Source organism: Haliaeetus albicilla, chromosome 18, assembly GCF_947461875.1.
Source record: "Haliaeetus albicilla chromosome 18, bHalAlb1.1, whole genome shotgun sequence".
Lineage (NCBI taxonomy): Eukaryota > Metazoa > Chordata > Aves > Accipitriformes > Accipitridae > Haliaeetus > Haliaeetus albicilla.
In genome coordinates this window covers 6,057,405-6,080,652 of record NC_091500.1, presented here as the reverse complement: position 1 = coordinate 6,080,652, position 23,248 = coordinate 6,057,405, and the positions used below count along the sequence as shown (strand labels likewise).

General features: G+C 45.1%; 1 protein-coding gene across 3 annotated transcripts in view; it reads right to left on the bottom strand.

Annotated features, from left to right (window-relative positions):
- RUNX2 (RUNX family transcription factor 2) overlaps positions 1-23,248 on the bottom strand; it is a 155,482-nt gene that overhangs the window by 13,026 nt on the left and 119,208 nt on the right. For all 3 annotated transcript variants that reach the window (XM_069805600.1, XM_069805599.1, XM_069805601.1), the window contains one exon: positions 16,756-16,917. In XM_069805600.1, the coding sequence (XP_069661701.1) occupies positions 16,756-16,917 (162 nt within the window). The remainder of the gene's footprint in view (positions 1-16,755; positions 16,918-23,248) is intronic.

The window sequence follows — 23,248 nt, the reverse complement described above, 5'->3', positions numbered from 1 at the left end:
TTGTATACAGCAAGGGGGTGAAACCGCAGGGCTGAGAGCTGCAACGCATGCACAGCGAGTGTCAGTACAAGAATCCTGTATCAATCCAGTGAATGGGAAGATAATATACATTGGGGCTAGCAGTCTATTACTTTTTTTTTTTTTTTTTCAGAAAAATGTGCCTTAACTATCCAGTATAAATATTTGTTTCCAATGTTGTCATGAATTGTACTTTTCCACTGCATGCTAGCAACTCAGAAATACCATCTGATCCTCAAGCAGACACAAAGAAACTATGTTTTGCAGGGGTGGGGAGGGGGGGGAAGCCCTTGGCATTGCTCTGTAATTTCACCCTTTAAACCCCTCTTTTTTCCTCCCCATCCAAATTTTCCTTTCGAATCTCGTTCGACTAATACGCGTCCCTCCCGAGGACAGAGGATTCCTTGCTGGTTCTTGATTAAGAGTTTTTTAAGAAGCTGGGAAGGAAGATATTCTTTGAAACTGGATCTACTGTAGGATGGGAGCCAGCACACAGGACACCGTGTCTTTCAGAGAGGGCCACACACAGTGCCACTCCAGTCATATGACTTCTCTGTCACATCCTGAAGCCATTTCCAGCTCGTGTGCGAGTTTGTACTCCCATTTAGAAAAGGATGGGATATATTGGGAACACACATATGGAAACACTTTCAGGGAATCAGTTTCCATGAAATCCATAATAAGCCAAGTGGCTTCAGATGTGGCAGCGTGCCTCAGATTAGCCAAAAAAAAAAAAAAAAAAAAAAAAGAGAGAGAAGAAGAAAAAGAAGGACAAGTCTACCCTTTCAGCCCTTATTTCAGTTTCAAGGGGGAAAAAAAAAGAAAAAAAAAATAATTAAAAACCACTAATGACTTATGGCTACCAAAACAGGGAGCCACAAAAAAATACAACTAACGAGCGCTCCTCCCTCCCCCAAGTAACGGCACTGCTATCAGCGCTCCCGTGGCTCCCAGAAAACTCTCCCGGCATCCACCGGTGTGCCGAGCTCACGCGGGACCGGCAGGGTGCCCGCCGTGCGATAACGTACGCGGGCAATTAAGAGCATTTCCGAAAACCTGCAGCTCGGTGATAAACCGTTTGTTAAGTAAATCTCCCGCGAAAGGCTGGATTCAGGAGGGACATCCTCTGGATGGGGTTGACTGGACCTGGGTCATATTAAAAGCAGGATTTACGGTGGGGATGATGCGTTGGGTGTTAGGCTGGGGTTGGGTATCATCTGCCTCGCGGGCTCCAGCGGCCGGGAGCTGAAAGTCAAGAGCAACCCTCAGGTGCCCCCACCGATGGGTACCGGCGAGCGGGAGCCAGGGAGCACGCAGCCCGAGTCCTGCCGATCCCGAACGGCACGGCAAAGGGCCGGAGGCCACGGCAGTCCCAGGCAGGAGGGAAGCAGCCAGCTCATCTGAGCTAGCGTGGTGCCGGAATAAATTTTTTGCAGGGCCGAGGAAGCGGGAAGAAGCACGGAGCAAGTGGCAGGAGTTCAAACGGGAACCGAAGAGATGCTACGTGCATCTCTGTGACAGCTAGCCACGTTTTTATCACAAGAAAATAACCAGGAATTTGGCTGCTAACTGGGGCCGTATCCTACAAACCCTACTTTTCCTGACAAACAAATGACTCCACAAATAGTCCCTCTGTTTTCAATAGGGTTATTTGCGGTAGGAGGGACCACCCAACACGAAAGGATCAGGCCCTCCACTCCCTCGCTCTGCAGCTCGCTTAAACCTTCCACAGCCAAATCCGAACACAAAAATCCCCACAAACTGCAACGGCTTTTCCTCGCTGCTGCTGGAAAAGCCCCGGACAAGAAACCCCGTGGAAAGGTCTCGTGTGGTATTAATACGATGCTCTCCCCGACTTCCGCCTCCGAAACGGGGATTTGCGATTTGTTTCTCAGGCTGTTTCTTTCCACTCGAGCCTCAGCACAGTAAACTAACTGAAAACTTCTGCATCAAGGAGAAGGTCTCTTTTAAAGTTTTGCTTGGCTTTGCTTTCAAAGAGTTGTCTGTATATTTTAGAATATGTAGAATTTGCCTTTGATTTAAACCTCTCTCTTAACAATAGACAAGAGACGATTTCTCTACTGAGCGATTTAAACAAAAACAAACATATTTTGGTTACCCGGGCCTTGTTCTCAAACGCTTTTTTTTTTTTTTTCCCAGAGCAAAATCAAACCCTACAAATTGTTACGCTTCTGGCCAAAAAACCTTAAATTCACAAACGCAGATAGTCCAATTTTTCTTTTTCCTGAACAATATCGTACATGGAGGAAGAAAAGGCACCACCCCAGCCCCCAGACATCCATAAAACACAAAACCCCCTCATCTAAACAATTAAAAACACACTTTTCCCCGCCAAAATAACTTCTCCCTTCAATGGACATTTTCAGCCTCTGTCCCTGTCCACGTCCAGGGCCATGATGATGGTTTTTTTTCCTCCTCCCCGGCATGAAGTCCTGTGTCCCCGGAGGGTAAACAGACACACCTCGTCCTGCGGGGAGGCAGCTGAAAGCCGCTGCTTGTGTTTGGAGCGGCCGCTCCGACGGGGATGAGGGCACTTAGCTCACGGAGAACTTCTGGATACTGGAGAAATGAGAGGGGAGATACCAGGGAGGCATTTCCATCTTAGGTTAAGGATTTTAGCAGCAGGCGAAATAACGCTGTTGGAGTGAAAACAGTGGAAAATAACTCACCCAGTGCCGGCCAGAGTTTTTTCCCTTGCAGTGAGAACACATTTCCCCCAAGTAACACGAACAGCGGTAACGTCAGGCCGTGATAAAATTGTCAGACATGTCAGCGTGACTCAAGACCCGCCGGTCAAAGGAATTTGGGGAGGCTCAGGGTGTGAAGGAGCCCCGCGGGGAGGTGCGTGGGCAAACACCGAGCCAAACCGCTGCGCCCGCAGAAGAGTGAGGGCGGCTCGGGGACGTCCGACCCCCGACCCTCGGCATCGCCGGAGCAAAGCTGTGGCTCTCGACGAGCCGCAGAGCGGGACTCGCCGCGGTGCAATGCAGATCGCCCCGGGTCACCACGAGCTTCGGGGAGACGGAGGAGATCTTCGCACGCAACTGCTGGGCTGTTTTCGCTAGAGCTGCTGCTCTTGTATCGAAGAGTCAAAAATAACGACCAGCACGAAGACCCGCAGAGGTTTCAATCCATGCTTTTAGGCACTCAATGCCCGACTAGATAGCAAACTGCCATCAAATTCAGCAGGACACACATAGCTAAACGCAGTTGTATAGCAGGGCTAGAGGCACTGTATCCCTTTTTATATTTAGCATTGCACCACTTTAACAATTTATGATTTTCAGCCTCATTTAATAAAAGCAGTGTAAAGCCCTCTGTATATTTTTTTTTCATTCATTTCAGACCTAACCTGAGTTTCTTACTAAGTTAAGGCAAACTACTGTAAGCTAAGTTTCAATCCATTATAAACTTGTCCACACAGCATCTCCATTCATCAGCTGAGCTGAAGCTTTAACCAGCCCAACTTTGAACACCTCTAAATAAATGCTTCTTCTCCATAGTGTAAAGTCTGAATATGGTTTTTATCCTCCCAGGAAACTGGTGATGAGAAAGAGAAACAGACTTTGGTCTGTAATAGCTCACATCATAGACATGCTTTAGGCTGTTTGCTGTATGGCGACTTAGGCTATACCTCTAGCAGCTGAAATCACTATTGATGGTCTAAACTTAAAATCCAAGTTACCACATCTCAGAGAAACCACAGTAACAGTCCCTTGAATGGCCACAGCTCATGGTAAATATGAGATACTCCAGTTCTGTAACAGAGGATTAAGTTAAGACTCACTGCCTTGCACTTGCCACAGGCTGTAGAAATGCACACTCCTACCAAAGCCTAACTAAGCCTGCAGTTAAGTCAGGATAACCTGACTAGTCTCTGAATTTGCTTTATTTCAAAAGAAAGCTTGGACAACTTCTAACCAGGCTGGTAAAAAATAAATATATCATGGAGATATTGCACGGGATAATTGCATGTTGGCAAAAAAAGCGTATGTTATTTAGAAGTTTAGAAAGCCCACTTATCCATTAAAGCTGTTAAGAGGGGAAAAGCGATGCATTGCTTTCTGGCTCTTGCTACCGATTTGTTTTGTGAGTTTGGGCGTATAATTTGATTTTCCTGGCTAAATTTTGCTTGCTATAAGATGGATATTTTAATACTTCATATTAGCCAAGTGACAAAGGTCAGTAACACAGTTTGGAAAATACTATGAAATCCTTTGCTGGAAGATGTTGTAGAGTTACAAACATAAAGGCAAAACCCATTAGACATTTTTTATAAGCTCTTCACCAGGTGAAGACACAGAAAAAGTGGAAGTCAGACAGAGTACAGAGAACTTGGCTTAAAGTAAACTTCCATACGCAATCCTGATATCTGAAATGAAAAAAGAGGCGTACAAAGCCAGCCCGAATTACCACCTTCCGCTGTCTTCATCTGCTTGAGAAAGCAACAGCTAGAATTGCTTTAAACTAAACACCCCTCCAGCGCATCTGCAGAGCAGACCGGTGAGAGCAGAAGCTGGCCCGGCTGAGGACCAGGCGCCGTGCTCCAGCTCCACTGCGGCTGGAACGGTTTCCTCCATGGGCAAGCAGCCTGTCCTCAAAACAGCTCCAAACCAGTCTGGCCCACCTACGTGGGCCAGGCCAAACTAGAAACTGGTTGGGTTTGGACTACCCTTAAACCCAGCTTCCTATCTAATTTTGGAATCTAATACGATGGCTCCTAATTAGGCTTCGCTGGTACTTAGATCCTCCCCTGCGCTCCTTTTCACCCATTAAAAAAACCCAACATGGGTTGGCTTTTAGCAGGAAACAAAATGAAAACAAAAACAAACAAAAAAATCCCTTTAGAGGGAGATATTTGAGAGAGGAAGAGGGAAGAAAGGGGGAAGAGAGGTGCCTTTTTCCCACTGCCAGGATTCCTCTGTGGCTCCTCCGGCCATGCCAGCATCCACATCACAGTTCCCAGGGACTTCCTCCGTGGAGCTGCTGCGAGACGCCTCTTCCAATGAGCCATTTCATCTCAGGCTTATGTGGCAGAGGTTTGGGGTCAGCAGCCCTCCTGGTGTTTTTAAGGCAATTGCTTCCCTTCCTATTTGGTAAACCTGTCACCTTTGCAGAAGGTCTAATTCTGAGTCCTCAGTCACTAGTCCAGATCCCAGCCTTTGCAATTTGCGCCCTAGAGGCATCTGAATGTTTATGCCCTTTCTCATAGAGGTTTCTGCTCTATACCTTCCCTCTGTCAATGCTGACAAACCCTACGCAGCTCTAGGTCTGTTCACCATGCGGCAGTGATGACTCCCACTTTATGGCCAGCAGTCTCATTCAGAAGCCCAGGGATATTTTGGATGTATTCATAAAGGCCCCATCACTTCCCAAGCATTTATTCATATGTTCTTTTATACTGTTAGCTTTGACTTCCTTTGTTTTTAAGTTCATTTTCTAAAAATCTTTTAACTGCACCAAAATGATCTATTTCAACCTTAATGATGTTTTTTTGGCTGGGATTTCTCCTTCTTTGGGACATGGTTTTATTTTTGTTTTCAATGGCAGCAATACACATAACTAGCTCGCTACACTTAACAGGAGTGACTTGCAGATGTTCGATCCTTTTTCTGCACAGACCATATGATCTTATGAGGTCCCTGTCAGTCCTATGTGACTATGACACTACAGACCTATAGGAAATAGAAGAATTGATCTAGCAGCTGCTCTGGGGTTATTCCCACCTACCTAAGAGTAAGGAGATTCACAGAACTCTATCAACAGCTACTAAATACAATGATCCAGATATAAACCTCCTGCTTTGGAAACCCCTACAGCTTGGGAATATATATATATTCTGCTCTTGCACTCCAGGGGAACTGAGTAACCCCTTTTGGCCATGCTGAGAAGGTGACGGGTCCTGGGTGGACCCTTGGTCTAACCTGGTGGGGCTGATCTTCTGCCCCACTCAGCTTTTTCAGTGATGATGCTGACCAACACTGCTTGCCTCTTCGTACAAGGTTTAACGAGCAGCTTTGTGCTTTCTTTCCTGCTGCCTCTGAAGCCTGGGAGGAGGTGAAGAGCCACAGAGCTATCTCAGTACCCTCCTTCAAACATCATCCTTGCACTCCCTTCTGACCCAAGCTCACTACTGCCCGGCTCTAGCGAGGCTGCAGCCACCGCTATCACCTCGCTGGCTCTCTTCATGTTTCCTCAATTCCCTCTTGTATTCTGCTGTACATCTTGGAAACAGTTGTACTGTATTTAAGAGTGCAAATTCACAGAGGACAGGGCTGACCTTTCTTTTTTTTCCTCTTCTTCTTTAATTGTATAGTCCTTAGCACGATGGGATCGGACTTCCAGACATTACCGCAACACAAACAATATTAGCAGCCGCTGCCTATCGCGTGGTCAGCGGTGATTCCAGCAAAGGCCCATTAGCTGTTCACAAATACAACCATTACTTTGATCACTGAACCACGTCGCCTGCAGTAGCCAAACTTGGGTGCTCCAGCTAAAGTCAAAACCTCGTGCGAAGCCTTGTAAAGGGGACTGGCAAGAGGACTGATCTCCAGTTCGTGGAAATCTCCTTTCAATCCCACGTTCAGCTTTCAACACAACACAGAACATAATTTCAGCACAGAATTAAATATGGCAAGCTGTGTTTTTACAGACATCTATCACCTAAAAATGATGTGCCTTATACATTCGGTCCTGTACCTGTGCTGCAATCCTGTTTTCCAAGCAAACTCATTGCACTGCCTAACTATATCAACTAGAACAAGGTGGACATACCTTTAGCTGCCGGCTTCATAATATTCTGCCAATTCTAGACGGTGCTTGTTTAATAGAAAAGGGCATAAAAAAGCACTGATGCTTACGGATCCAACAGCGATAGCCCAGTTAACCATTAAAAATAACGAGTGGAAACCACACATGTGGCATCACTAGAGCTTGTGTAGAGACTTTCATCTCAGCTAAATGAAAGAGGCTTTGTGGGTACTGCTCCTAACCCAAGCATACCACCTTCCACTTCCCACCGCCAGAGAAATGTGGTGTTAAGAGGCAGAAAGATCGACGTGAGATGCCCTACCCCTCCATTTTGCTTTCAGAATTGCTCCTTGTTTTAAAGCCCCCGGGCTGTTTTTCTCTGCTGGTGTTTCCCTTCTCTCAGCACGGTTGCTCCTCTTTCTCACAAGAGCCCAAGGAGGCTTTCTCCAGCTGCCTACACTCAGCACTTCTATATTACAAAATAACATATTACAGCAAACATTCATGGCTACCACAGGATGAAAGGTCAAGTGGGTGGTTAGGGAGACCTTTGGGAAAAATGACGGGGAAGCTTGGAGGTGACATGGCCCAGGCAGGGCTGAAGACGCAGCACACTGACTCTTCTCCACAAGCACCTTTAAAATGCCACAACCCCCCCTGCATTATGTGTATGATACCTCTTTTGCCACAACTAAACTTCTTCATGCACTGAGAGCATTGCCTGGTCCAAGTAATCCCAAGGGTACAACGCAGTTTCAGCTCGCTCTCTATTCGCAAATTTGCCCATGGAATAATTACGAACGTGGAGAGCAAAGAGGCTGCTCTGGGTGGGTGTCTGCTACCCAACTGCGCTGCAGGCTTCTCTTTGCTTTTGACAGAACAAATGCTAACTAACCCTAGAGGAAAAAGCCCCTCTGTGTTTCTTAAAATGAAAGGTTAAACAGTGTATCAAAACTAAGGGAGAATGCGAATCTTGTTGTCCTATTCCTGTATCTCCATCTAGGGTAGTGGGTAAGGAATTAAATTCATTTTGTTAGAAAAAATGGGAGGGACTTTACAATTGGGCAAATATAAAAGCAGAAAAATTCCTTAAGGAATTGCAGAAGCCCACAAAGTCAGTGAAAAATGCTTTCTCAGTGAGTTTTTTCAGGTGTGTTGGAAAAGTAGAGTCCCACTAGTAATTCAACCAAAAATAACTCATTTTCAGCAGACACCGTAGGAGTTTGGCTGATTAGGGAAGGGAACGTTCACTATTTGATAGATCATAGTGGACCCACAGCAAACTTAGATGACCAAAATACTTTTGCACGGTGGCCCTCCAGCCTCCTTGCAAGTCAAGCCAGTTCTGCATCCCGCAACATCCAGCTCCCTGTGAATTCTGCTATCTCCCCGAGACCCATCGCAGCAACCTCCTTTCTTACCCACCTCCTTGTTGTATCTGTCACCGCCACAGGAACCCACTCGAACCTCAGAAATAAAAATTGGTGCTGCAATCTGGCAGACAAAGTTATAGCAAGTTCAAATGAGTGGAAACTAAAGTTAGACAAATTCAGACTAGTAATAAGACCCACATTTCCAAAGAGAGCTTAATTAGCGTCTGTAAACCAAAGGTTGTGGTGGATTTTGCTTCCCTGGAAATTTTTAAATGAAGACCAACTGAGTTTTTGTGTTGGTTTTTTTTCTTCTCAGAGGTTATCCTCAAGTTCAAATGAGAGCTAATTTGGGCAAATCTTACAGCTGGGTTCAAAGCAGATGATCACATGGGCTTCACTGTATTGATAACCTACAGATCTATATATCTGTGGAAAGCTCCTTATATATGAAATCATTCTTCCCTGAGCTTTATAGGTGAAGCTCCACCATTGCGAAAAATCCTTGCCGTCCACAAAAACTCATTGGACGCAGAAGCACCATCGAGCGCCACGTGGGTGCAGGGTCGGGTTCCCCCCGCAGGGACCCTGCACCGCCCGCACACCGCTCTCGCGGACATGGGGTACCTGTCCTAAGCTCAGGAAGGCATCTCCTGCTTTGATCCCTTCCCTCACTCTTTTTGAGTCAGTCTGAAAGCAAACATTAAGAGATTTCCAGATTAGCGTCCCCAAATACCCTCCCTTTATGCATATGAAATAGTTCCTTCTGTCTTAATAACATCCTTTATGAGCCACGTGAAGGCGCGCACCTTCATTTTATCTCATTCATCTTCCTCTCTTTCGCTGCCTACGTTGTTTTCTTTTGTACAACCACAGAAAGCCTGAACCGCTTGCACAGCTCTTACCTTCTCTTTTGGTCACCAGTATCAGCCCAATATCACCCAATATCAATGCTCTTTTAAATCTGACAGCCAAGCTGGCATGACGCCAGATCCTTTTCTGCTAAAACAGCCATCAGGAGGGGAGGAGATTTAGGCATCTCTAAAGTGGGGCCAACAACCATTACTAAACCACTTCAAAAAGGTGTTGTGAAGCTCTGTTAGGCTCTAACGCTCCCTTCCTGACCAAATTCAGCACGGTCAAATTCTGCATGGCCAGAAACGCGAAGAAATTTCACTGGATGTCAAGGCAGCTCCAGTTATTTCTACCAGCAGCAGTTTTTGCCTCGAGTTGCATTTCTTACTGTAAGATTTGCAGAATTGGGCCTTTTAAACCATACAACTCCTTGAGGGCATAAGATACTTTTCTACCTATCTTGTAAGAAACACAGTCACAGCCTGAGAAAGACCAAATTCTCCCATATTTTATGGACCCTTTTCATGAATTCAGCTTGTGCAATTAACCAAACCAATTTCAGTGCAACAAAGACTCAAGGCCACAGAGACTTACGGGCAAAATAAGTGATACTGATCACCCTATATGTACCAGAGAGCTTCACATATGGAGTTAGATTCCCTCTTCCTATCAGGACACACGTGGTCCTGCATCAGCCACCACCGCTGGCTCCACCCTAGGTAGAAATTAACAGCGATTCCACCAAGGGAATGGAGAAATCATCATATGCCTTTGCAAAAGGATGAAACAAAGAGCTCGGTCCCATAGCCTTCCTGTTAGGAGCTTATTGACTTTACTGGGAGCACACATCTAGGCAATGGCTCAGGATCTGGCCCTTTGAAAGTCTGGAATCGAGCACCCCGTTGCCCCATTAACAATTAGCATTCTGTTTACAAAACCCAGCAGAGTCAGTAAGAATAATCATTACAAAACATGCTCAGACTGTGATTCCGGTTTAAGTTAATATAATTTTAATGAGTTCTTCAGAAAAGGCCTGGCACTTATGGAAAATTTCCTTAATTAATATCAGACCCTAAATTAGTAATAAAAAAAAGCCCTGAATATCATTTGGTCTCAAGCTGGAACTAAAGTATGTTTTGGCATCATTACTAACTGTTAGCAGCAAGTTCTGGAAACAGATGCAAATCTTGATATGTGTCCTAAATATAAAACACATTGCAAAAAAAAGCTCAGATAAAAATATATCTATACATCCACATATATTTGAGTGTGCTATTTCCTGCCTGTATCAGCAACAAATTTATTCCATTTAAAAACATTCCACTTGTTTCTTTTTGGTATTTTTTAAATCCCTTATTTCAGGAATAAAACTCTTTCCCTCTGCCTTCATTTTTTCCTGTTTATTTCCTCTCCCGACAGCCGTTTTAAGTAAATGAAAAGGGCTTAAAGACACGCATTATAATGTTCAAACATCTGAAAATCACCCGCTTGTTTTACCACCTAAATATGGGTATAGGTGCCTAATTTGAGGCCACCCACGCTAGAAAAATTTGGCCTTCATCCTTGAGGTAGGGCTCATGCAACGCATCTTCTGGACAATTACTCCAATGAAGAGATTCTACCCAGCAGAGAGCTGCTACTGAAACCCCACAGATGAGTGCCAAGGTGCTGAGATTCCCAGGTGGCACCAAGTGGGCAGGAGACTAAAAATGGAAAACCTGCGGTAAAGAAAATAAATAGAACCACTGAAAAATAATGAAAGAAAAAAAAAAAGACACGTTACAAGTTTAGGGAGGGTAGCAAAATGAGCGGGTTGTTTCTGAAGACCCAAGCTCCCCTAAGTTCTTTACTTTGCCTTAACTCAGTGTCACCTTGCAGGGAAAGCATTGAAAATTAGCTAGGAGAAATGGAGACAGAGACAACCTTGAGTCTTTCAGCTTCCATTAAAAAAAAAAAAAAAAAAAACGAAGACAGAGCGAAAATTGTTATAGTCACCAAGAAAAACATCACAGCGTAGCGAGCGCACCAGAAACAGAGCTGGCTTCTTGGGTTTGCCAAGAGCCTGAGACAATATTGCTGAAGCGTGAACTGCTCATTCATTTCAGGAGCTGCTAACACCAACGCCATTGCTGGCAATTGCCACGGTATTAACCGTTTCTCTACTTCCCAGAGCACGCAAAGAGGAAAAGAATCGTATTTTGGAGACAGCACTAATGCCTTCTCTTATTAAGGGTCTCGTCCTGAAATGTGCTTATTGCCCACAACATTTAATGAAGTTAGTAGGAATTAAGGGATGCAAGAATAGCTACATCACATGACCACAGTTTTTACTTGGCTGAAAAGTTTTTTGAGCTCCTTAGAAGAAGATAAACAACTTTTCCTTCTTAAAGTCAGTATTTTAAAAAGACTAAATCCCCCCCAAAAGAGAAAATCCTTATTATAAGGATCATATGTGTATGTGACATTAAGCAAAATCCAAGGTAATACACATTCAGGGTTAGAAACCCAAGATAACAACAGTACAGGACCTCAAGAAGAACCAGCCCATAGCTGTGAGCCACTTTCTCATTAACACACAAACACTAAACCCAGAGGTTCAGCTGGAGCTGCTTCCGTTATATGTGGGTTTTTTATTTTAAGATTTGTAGCCTTACAAGAATGAAAATTAAATTGTGTAAAGGAACAGTATTGTCACTGATTAGGGCATGGCTGGCATTTGCAAGGTTGCATTTATACTTGCCAGCCCTCAGTGAGCTGGAAGAACAGGAACATTTCTTAAATTCAGTATCTGATGAAGGTCCAGGATGGTCCAAAACGATTCGGTGATATCTACAGAGCAAGATGAATTAATGGGAAAATTTGGCTACACTCAAACTAGCAAACAGCCCAGGGTCAGGGCCCATTCTCTGGCTCTAAATCCAGCCAGGATGGTGTGGCCAAAACTGTAATATTAAATCCTTTTAGCCTCCATAACAGGGTGGCTGCCTCCAAGCTGCCCATGGGAACAGGTTCGGGATTCTGCTCATTTCCAAACCATGGCTGGGATCTGTTTGCTACCATGCTGGCCAACCCCACTCAAAACCAACCTTGCTGACAACTTAACAGTAACAGTATTTAACAGTCGAGGCCCTACCACTGTGTAATTTATTGGTAAAGATACGACTTTCCGGCCATTTTAGTTCAGAGCCATGGGTCTGCAACTTCTTTTGTTTAGAGGCTGAGCCCGCCATGTCCCTCATCTATCTCAGTGTGTCCCTCATCGATCTCAGCGTGGCCCTATTCAGTGACACAGTAAATAAATACAAAGACAGCAAAATCCACCCTGCACACTGAGGGGACTCCAGCACATGGGATGGGAGAGTTTGGGCATGGTGGCACAAGGCCAGCTGATAACTATACGCAAAGAGTGTGAGCCCAAGGCTGGAAAAGGTAGGTTTGGTGATTTCCCCTGGTATTTAAATTCCAGTTTAATTTTCTCCTTTGTCATGTGGACATTTGTCAAACACAGTTGCATAGGACAAGGCTCTTCCACAGCCAGCGCTCAATGTGTTCATGTTAGACTTGCAGGGCAGGTCCTCCGGCATCTTAAGACCTTGACCCCACAAGTCTCTCTCAAAGGTGAAGCAAAAAGCAGGAGACTAGCATTTAGGCAGAACAGTGAGGAGGTCCAGGAAAAGTATAGGGGAAGAAGAAGTCTCCCCACCTCTCTTTGTCAGTGTTCTTAACAAAATTAAATTCAAGCTCAAACCCTGAAATCACAGAGCAGGTAGAGGTCAGGGTGAGGCAGACCACAGCAGGGTTAAACCAGGACTGAAGTGTAACAAAGCTGTGATATGGGTATGTTTATAGGACAGTTAAATCATCCTTTAAATCACCTCACCAAAGGCAGACTATCAGATCAGACGTGCCCGTACCTGAACTACTCACCTAGGCTCGCTTTAGAGCCCGTGGAGACAAACAGGCTCTTCCAAGGCACTGCCAGGGACCAGTACAGCTCATCTGTGGACTGGTCAAGTCCTGCAAATGCTGGTTTGCCCCCACTGACTCAAAAGGGAGCTGAGGGTGACTGTCTCACACATGGATGTCGACCCCAGGGGACATCTATACCCATACCTCCTTCACCTGCTCCAGAGCAGCCCTCTTGTAACTGCAGGAACAACCCGACCTCCACTCTCTGCTCTGAACCTTGCATGCGCTGAGGACTCGCTGGATCAGTCCCGAAGCTTTAGGTAAAATGGCTGTGATGTGTATTTATATGAATCATATACATTAATTACATAATAGACACTCATGCTCCCCATCCCACATGCACTTTGGTTATGCATAGGACACAAAGACTGAGTGCACTGACTATGAATCATGCAGTAAGACTACGTCCCTCAGGCAAAACTCTCTCTAAAATGACCATGTTCATATATTCCCATGGTTTCCACTACAATATTATTTAAATAAGAATATTAATCTGCTAGGCCACCAACTTTCACCGTCTTCTGGGGAAGTCTGAGCAGACAGATATTTTAATAAAATATGGGGAATCCTTCTCTTTTTATGACTGAGTTGGTGCAATAAGGTAAGTCAATTGCATGGCCTCGTGAGCTTATTGTTTATTTCTTCTTGATATGAACATGAGACTTACGCACCAGAGAGACCATTGGTTCAAAAGTTGCATGAGTGATGCCAGATAATCTTTTTTTTGCTTTGCTTTTCAGCTACTGTTGTTGAATACTGCCCAAATACGTGTGACACATCATTAATTAGTTGTACAACACTGCAAATACAGCACTGATCCCCATTTGGAGAATAAAAGATGAATACTTGAAGTTTGAAGCCGTGGGCACTCATTTGCACGTGCCTGCAGCATGCACGCAAACATTTCAGTTGTGCAAAGAAATCAGTCTAGACACTGACACGACCAGTTCAGCCACATTACACCAGCCTGCCCGAATAACTCCTCAGGGTTGCAGCCTGCTGCCCTTTTCCCCTCTCCCATGGGATGGAGAACTGCATGAACTGCTATGGCAGTCCCCCGTCACCTCCTGTCCTACAGCCCCAAACCTCTTCTGATGCTCAGCCTAATCTGGGATTGAAACACATGCGTCCCCATCGCCAAGAGATGTACCCATCCCGGGACAGGGAGGAACACCGCTGTTTTGGCCATGGGATGGATGTATTTCTGGTCATCAGAGTACCATCAAAAATAGCTCTTGAGGGCTGACAATACAATCAGGAACCTCTCTTTTGAAGGACAGATTGCTTTATCAGATGGTATATTTTCAACATTTGGGTGAGCACAACTTAAGCAGTTGTCCAGGCAGAGCCATGGAGACCTGTGGAAAGGCTGGGTGATGTGAAATTGTGGCAGGTAGGAAGTCCTGTGCCTGTAGGTGTGACATCCAAGGCCTAGGGGGGAAGTTTTACCCATTTTTCCTCCTGCACGATGTTAAGCAACAGGCAGTAAATATGGCATTCATTAAAATTACCTTGTATACTTTTAACAGCCTTGATAATCAGATTTCTGCCACTGTATCGGAAAGCAAAGTTTGTTTTTATTCAAGGCCTTGTAAAACTCTAATTTCTCCCTCATGCACTGGAGGTGCCTGAAGTTTTCTAACGTTTTTAGTGTTTCCTAGCAGTCATTTTTTCCCCCCATCAAAGCTCTATTCTCCTCTGAAAGATGTATCAAGTAACTGAGTGGAGATTCGCCTTTCTCCGTGCGCGAGGGATAAACTGGTTGCTGTAAGAAGCAGCTTTAAACTTGCATTTCTCTCTCTACTTTATCCACAAGAGGGGGCGGATCCTGCCCTCCCTCCCTGTGGCACTGCTAGGTAGAAACCCTCAAGAGGAACCGCAGGGTTTGCAGCTGGGGCTGCAACACGCCTCCTCGCAGCCTGAGCATCAGAGCTCGTCCTCCACCCAGAACGCCGCTCTGTATTTCTGAACGTCAGCAAACACTGCAGACAACCTCTGGCACTTGTAGAAAATCAAAGTCCCCTTTTTCAATCTTGAATCTAACTGGAAGCAACGTCCCCACGCTGGGAAAAGGTAAGAGCATTGCAGAGGCATCGCTTGAGCCCCCAAAAGATGAAGGGCGAGAAGCGTGAAGGCGACCAACTGTAGAGCACAGCAGAAAAGTTCAGGCTGCGGCCACATAATGTACACAGCCAGGTCTTTTAGTCATTCTGCCTGTGCCCACATGCCAGGCGCTCACGTCTGAATACACACAGACAAGCAAGGGCTGCAGGGCAAGTACGCGGTGGTACAGCTGCCGTGGTCCCAGCCGAGCCTCTCCTGGAGGTATCGCTGGGGGCACAATTGCAAAAATAACCCATTCCGACAACACAGACCATCAGGAGGCTCTGACTCAAAGGGAACCTGTTTCGGGCCAAACAAAGCATTTCCTCAGCATCAAGCTGGTCGAGTTTTTTGAACCAAGTCAGCGCATTGCACAGGGAGCCCGCGGAAACCTGCTCCACCACTCTCCAACCTTCGGCCCACACGGAGATGTTCAGCATCTCCGAGAAGGCAGAGCGCGCTAGGACCGCAGAGGTTTTTGCAGCTGTTTGTTTGAGAAACAAAGCTTCCCTCCTCCAAGATGAAAGAAATCAAGGAGTCTACGCTAATCAAACCCTACATGCCTCCTGGCTGAAGTTCAGCTTGTCAGTGATGCAGCTCAGTGGAGTGATGAACATTTCCAGTGCTATGAGCTTGGTGGTAGGGGAAAACACGACAGCAAGAAATTCACCTGGCTGCGAGTCAAACAGGTGTATGGCAGCAGCATCCAAGATTATAATAATATCTTGCAAACATGCAAAAAATAGATGTAATAAGACTGATTCTTTGGTTTTCATTAATGAATCATAAAGGCTTTCTTTACATTACACATGCTTTTTTGGCATATGCTGCTAATATTTCCACACTTGCAAGGTTGGAGTTTTAATACTGAACCTCCCTCCCCTAAGGTTCCTCATTTTTGGCAAGATATACAAGGTGACTGTGTGCCATGACAGGCTCTATCTTACTTTGGGGCAATCAGATTACTTCACACAGATGGTTTTATCACTGAGACCATTAGAGATGAATTGCACAGTATGTAAATATACATTTGTTTGATGAAAAAAAAAAGTCTCAGTTCCTCACTGCTGTCTTGTCTGTGTTCCTAAATGTATTTCCTCTCTCCTGCATCATTCCAAAGCACAATTTGTCCAATCTTTACCCTAAAGTGACTCAGCTAGTTTCTGATAGGCATCTTAAGTACACATTAACTAAGGAAATAGGCTTTCTTGAGCTACTGGATGGAAATGCGGGAGAACGAATCTTAGCCTTAACTATTGAAGAAATAAAGGCATCTATCTGTCAGGATGCCTAACATCACACACACCACAAAAGTAAAGCACCAAAAAATAGAGAATATCACAATTACTTTAAAACATGCAAGTAAACATCCTCTTGTAGGGGAAAAAAAAGAAAGAATTTGTTCACAGAATAAGATTCACAATTTAAAACCAGCCCGATCTGAAATGGACCTAGAGACATTCAAATGATACATGCTCAGAGCAACACAGCAGCTCTTCCACTTCGAAAAAAAAGGAGACTTTGACCCCCACCCGCCATGCAGCAACCCTGTTATCACCAACTGAGCTTTGCTCTTCTTCTTAAGGTTTGTCTGAGGCCACGGAGGCAGCCTCTGCCAGTCCGGTTCCTATCTGCTTAATTGTTTTAGGCAAAACATGGTCTTTACCTGAGAGGCGTCTGGGCACATCGGTAATGGCTGGAAGTCCTGTGCCTCGAGTGGAGGACAGGGGAGTTGTGGAGTGAATGGACGGTGAAGTCATCTGGCTCAAGTAGGATGGATAAGACTGGTCATAGGACCACGGCGGGGATGACTGCGCCTGCCTGGGGTCTAGGAAAAAAAAACAATAAAAGAGAAATATTTTAAAAACGGAAGAAAAATTTTAGGGCATCAACAGCCTAATTGAAAGAGGTGGGATTACTGAACATATACACATCAGTGCTATAAGGAATGAGAACGTAATGAAGCACAACCTGCTCCTCTAGGACTCAACCCCTTCAAGCCTCGCTCTGTGCTTTTCCCTCCCCATAATTTTTGGGGGAAATGAACAGAGCAGTGACCAGAGTTTTAAAAGATCGAGCAGCTGTGCTGCACATTCCTGGTGTCTCTCATCCAGGTCTAACAGCGTGTTATACCAAGACTGGCCAGTCCTGGAGGATTCGGACAGATAAGCAGACAGCGAGTGCGAGACCCAGGTCCGAGCTTAGGAAGTGGACGTCAGAGGTGGGGAGACTCTACAGACAGCACTTGGCACGCCTGTCAAGTTGTTATCCAGTCCAAACATTACACAGTAGTGTTTTCAGTGCTGAAAATACTATCCAAGAAGGAAAATGTCATTAATCTTACCAGCATCCGGCCAAAAATGTCACATTTGGATGCTGGCCCAATTACCTACAGTCACCTCAATTACAACATTCTGAAACCAAATGGTTTGGGATAACTATCGGAAGCTAATGATGCTTCTTGATGTACTTGCTGCAGCTCACTGTGGAGGAAATGATTTTAAGGATAAATACAGTTTATTTTTTGCTGAGGCACTGGTGGATTGCACTAAGTGAGAGAGAGGGAGACCTAGTTTTACTCACTGGTGTTTGGATTTATAAACCATTTGCTCTCAGTTAATATCTGGTGATAAAGATACCACTCAATGCCTCATACATTATTATTTTTATTTCTTTACATCAATAAAAACAAAGCACTTTCAACCCCAAAGTTTGTTTCGGGCACTCCACGATAAACAGAAAACTACCTCTGAACTGGCTCGCAGAAACTGTAGCATATCCCTCCAAATCCTCCCCAATATTTTCAGTGAAGCACATCAGGTCCACTCAATTTGGAGAACCTGCTATGTCAGAGCGCTGTGCTAAGGCCCTACTTTGTAGACAGCAATGTGATAGCCACATGGCATAAGCAAAGGCACTTTTTCAGGAAATTCAACATTTTTTTTTTTTTTCCTTTTTTTAACTCCTTTCCCTGCTCTTCCACACAGCAAAACCTTGTAGTTTCAGCTATTCCTTGTTTATTTTTTCTGTTCAGACATGATTTGTTTGAAGAGATGTCTGGAAAGCAGATACTTCCTTGAAGCAAAATAACTATATAGATATATAACCTACCCCCCCCCCCCCAACTTTCCAATTTAATTTTAAGAGGATTTTCCTGGAGTTTGCCATTTATATTAGAGCTGAGTAATAGAAATGGTTAACCTAAACTCCTCAGAAATCCGAAGGACACTTGATCATTAAATGTAATGAACTTCTTTGTTTTAACAATTTCAAGGCCAGGGTTGTATGGATTGGCGCAGGTTCAAATCTGACTGACTGCTCGTTGTTGTATCTGATATCAACATATTTCTCTGCCTCATTCCACTACTATAATTCACCATGCAGTCAATGGTAAATGATCTTCAACTGGGAACGGAAAGCCGAGGCTTGCTGGGAAAACAATCTTAAAATTAATGATGTGTCAGGAGCACAATCTCAAATCCAAGCTCCTTCAAACTCCAAGCTCCTTTCAATCTCTGCTTCCGAATCCAAAACAGATTCCCTTAAAGTTTTGGTTTTAGGTCAGCTCCAATGCTGGAAGGAAATTATATAGCAGGTAAAGGCTGAAAAAAAAAAAAAAATCATGGCAGAGGATGTTTTTACAGGATTTTGGTCTAAGATGGTGAAAACCTCAGGAAAGGAGCTGCCTTCTGGAAGTTCATGCCACTTCTGGTGGTGCAATCCTCATGGCCTGAAAAGATCTTGAGCATCTCTGGCACCCTCACCACTTTGAACACCCATGCTAGACTTGGTTTGACACCTAGCATCCTTAATCCAACAACTGTGAATGCCTGTGTGGACACAAGAAGGACAAATGGCAAAAAGTGGTCTTTCAAAGGCTCATGTGGTCTTTCAAAACAGCACCTCATACTGCGCTGTCAGAGGCAGAATATGGCTGGATGGACCATCGGTTGACCCCAAAACATATCATATATTCTTATGACATCTAGCTTAAATTTATACGCAGCTTCTATAGCTCATTCTAACCTCAGAGCCACAATACCACATTTCTTTTTTAGATATACATATTTGATTTCAGCTTTCCATGAGTCCAATACCATGAGATTTTAAAGACCTAAGTATTTTAGAGAAAGAGAAAAAAGAGGATGGCCTCTTAGTGAAGATACTGTGCTGTGACTTAACTGCTTCTGGCCCTGAAGCAGATCTCCTGTTGGACTTGGGTAACTCACCCAACCTCCATTTGATGCAATTTCTACTTAAATTTAAGGACAATAATGATATATTGCATATTTAGCTGGTCATTTCTTTAAGGTGCAGGCACTCTCTGAGTACCTCACTCACAAAATGGGGTGCTTATCTTGGATGGAAGCTTTCAACCCAGATTTTCAGGTGGAAACTTCAGCCCCTCTGAAACTAGAGTGCAAGCAACTTAGGTCCAGGGAAATGAGATCATGTCTTCTCAGGGAATAGGAAATAACAAAGAGGAAAATCCTCAACCAAATCGAACATCAGATGATCCATCAGAGCTCAGTGACTGAGGAGAAGGTCACAATACCCCAGGCTGGAGGGTTACTGTGATTCCTCTACACCAAGGCATGGCTGAAGTCATGGTTGAGGCAGGGTGGGGAATTTTGCCCTGGGGCTGACAGGCTTCAAGAGTTATCTTTGGCCTGTTAGGAAAGCGGAAAGTGAAGACACAAGTTTCACCAGATCGTAGAGTAAATGCCCTAAAACCAGCCCCTGCTGACTGACAGCAGCCAAGGTTTGCGTGGACATGAGAGGAGAGAGCAGCGAAACACCCTCGCCTTGCCAAGTCAAAGGTGACCTGCTAGCCCACAGGGTAAACGTCACTGCTCAGCGGCATTGCCCAATCCCCAGAGTAAAATGTCGCGAGGCAGAGTCCAAAGCTGCCTCGTCTAGTCCTTGAAGGCGGACGTGCAGCTCGGTCTCATGTGGCACCCTTTGGTCCCACCAGAAGATGTTCCTTGCAACATTGCTGGAACAGAGACTTTGGCTGCTGAGGCCCAACCAGCCCATATCTTCTGGTTCCACACGCCACCAAACCAAACCTTCTGGGGGCAAGGAGGGTGCTGGGAGCACCATGGGGAGGTGCCAGCTGCCAGAACAGCATTTCCAAGGCAGATCCATGCAGATGTTTCTGAGGGAAACACAACAACGTCCTTAGGAGGGTCACCTCCTCCTTGGTCAGGCACAGAAAGGCTGGAGTGACTGGAAGAAGCTACAAGCAGATTTGTGAGAGGTTTTCCTTGGCCTCCTACACCAAAGACCAGCTTCCCCGTTCGCTCCAGCTGGCAGGCTTGCACGACAGGTCCCTGTGGGCCAGGGGCTTTGCACCGTCACCCGAAGCACCATGTGCTCTGCAGGCACAGCACATCTTCCCAATCGTGAGAAGCCCAGAACAGATGAGAAACCTTAGAGCTCTGAGGCAGAGCAAATGTGGATTCCTCCCTAAAGAAATCCCCCCAAAACAAGGGAAAACACTAATATAAAAATACAGCAAACAGCTCAGGAGAAAGCCCCCCATCTTCCCCCCTGGGAAGGGCTAGCAGAGCATTCAACAACAGCAAAGGAGGCAGAGGGCCACTTTGAGTTGGCATTTGCACTTGAAAATTTTGGAGCGATTACTAAGAGCAGTCCTCCTTTTGTAAACATTTCTGTTATGCCTGCGTGGGTGTGAAGAAAAGTGCGGCTTTCAGCATATTCATTCACAGTAGGGCATATCATGTGTATGCTAAGAAAGCCTAGGCACAGCTTGGCTGAAACAAGTCAGTGGGGCGAGGTCTAAACTAATGTACAAACAGCTCTGTCCTGTTTGCACTTCCAGGTAAACCTTCCCGAAGCAGGAAATATTGAGTATTGCAAATTACTTTGTGTCTAGATTTTACTACCACATTTACAGTCAGTGGGAGATACACATGGTTCTTGACCTTTGTGATCTGTGATTGACTGCATCAATGGACAATGGACATTGATGCTTAATGGACAATAAGCAGTTTTAAAAATCAGTCCAAGATTGGACATGCTGTATAAAACTAAAAAACAAGAAAGAATGAGAAAAAAACCCAGTGACCCGTTCTCCCACCAATGACATTGGCTCTCCAGCAATGTGACTTCTCTTCCTTCAATGAAAATGTTCTGAAGTGTCAATGGAGAGAAGAAAAAACCCATAAATTGCCCTGAAGAATGAGTTTTTCCACTGCTTTGGCACTGGATTATGAAGCACACAGATTTACTATAGAAAAAAAAAAATCAATTTCCCATTTCCCAAACTGAGTTACATGATCAGAGCATGATCACAGGCTCGCAGCTTCTCAACATACCATCTATAACACCCCAACATCACATGCATTCGTGCACTTCGCAAAACCACTCTCATTTAAATCCAGCCATCAGCTCTAGCACTGACTGCTGCTGATTGTATTAGTGCTACTGCCAATACTAAAAAACAAGCTGTCTGGAGCTATCTTTGGTAAACACTTAAAGCAAATATCCTCACTTCTGTTCTTAACAAAGCCAAGATGACTTTCTGCATGAGTAACCCAACTATTGTTGTAACACCACCCCCCCAGCAAAACAACAACAACAAAAATGCAACCTCCTTTTCTTCTCTATTTCTTAGGCATCTTTAAAAGCTCAGGGCTTGATCTGGATTGCCCAGTTCAATCAATGAAGTCAAAACCAATGGAGTTACACCCCAATGTACAGAAGCGTAATTGAGACCAGATTTTGGCCTGAAGAACCTCTAAAACCATTTCTCCTCCCACCCCGCCAAGAGTCACATTTCTGAAAGAAAAGAAAAAAACCAAAAAACTGAGCAAGTCATGCCAGTAGGGCAACTAAATTGTAAAGGGGTGGGGGAAATAAAGTTAAAAGAATACTTTAACAGGAGGGACACAACCTTTACCAAATGGAGGTTCACAACAGCAACTTGCCAGTTGCCTGAAGGATGCAATCAATTTGCATAAAATACAGCAGACTGCAGCCACCCTTGTGTTCACGGCAGCAGAAATCCCAACTCCACCACCTCATCTGCTGAGTCTTGTAGCTTTTATTCCACATTATAGTAAGCTGAAGGCATAATTCACCCTATGAGCCTATTACTTGGGTTATTTCTAAATTATCTGTTCAAGGCAACCACGTACTTTGTCTGATGTGCTCTCAGATTGATGTGCACCAGCTACACACTGGTGTGTGCTTCAGAGTGCTACTGGTCCCAGGTAAAACACAGCCAACCCCTGGCAGGGGACTTGCATAGTGCCAGTCTAATAACAGCCATACAGTTTCTGTTTCAAACCTGTCCTGCAGCTGGTGGTCTCGGAGAAGAGACACTGGTCCTTGAGGCAGATGCTGCACAGCTTCATATCTAGAGCCCAGGACAACACTGTGATGAGCACGGCTTTTTGCCCTCCCAGTGACTCTGCAAAAGGGCAGCATCCAGCCCATTGCCTGCAAGTCCCGAATGGGGGAATTAAGGAGGGCCCAGCTGGTACCATCCTCATCCTCCATCTGAGAGTCGAAGGTGCTTTCTGCCCATGGTCTTCCCAGCAGACTCGGTTTACACCACCCGTGAAACCAGTTCCTGCCTGCTAGTGGAGATGGGTCCCCTCACTAACTGCCAGGTAAGCCAGCTCTGAAGCCTTTAAATCTGCTTCCTACAACCCTAGAAATGCTGAGAAGTGAAAGCATAACATCCCTGAAGTGCATGGGGAGGGGAAGAGGAAAAGGAAAAAAAAAAAAAAAAAAAAGATTTCACGGGACCTGCTTTTGAGTGCTGTTATTTCAGTGATGAAAGTCACAGGTTGCCTATAGATCAGACGGTGCCACAGTGGTGATGGAGCATGAAACCTCACTTAACTCCCACTTCGCAGTCCCCGCAGCCCGGCCGCCGGGGTCCTCGCGCCGACCACATTCCTGCCATTACACCCGTGGCTTTTCCTGGCCCATAGAAGCTAATCCTAAATGGTTGCGTTTTAGAAAAACAACAGCTTTCCTCGTTTCGTACTGAAACCCTGATGCAACAGCTCTGTGCCTGAACGGGAACGTAATCGGATACGTGAGCAAGTTGTGCGAGTGCCGTTAGGGAAAGGGAAAAAAAATAAAAAAGCAAATATACCAGTATCCAAATGTGAGCAGACAGG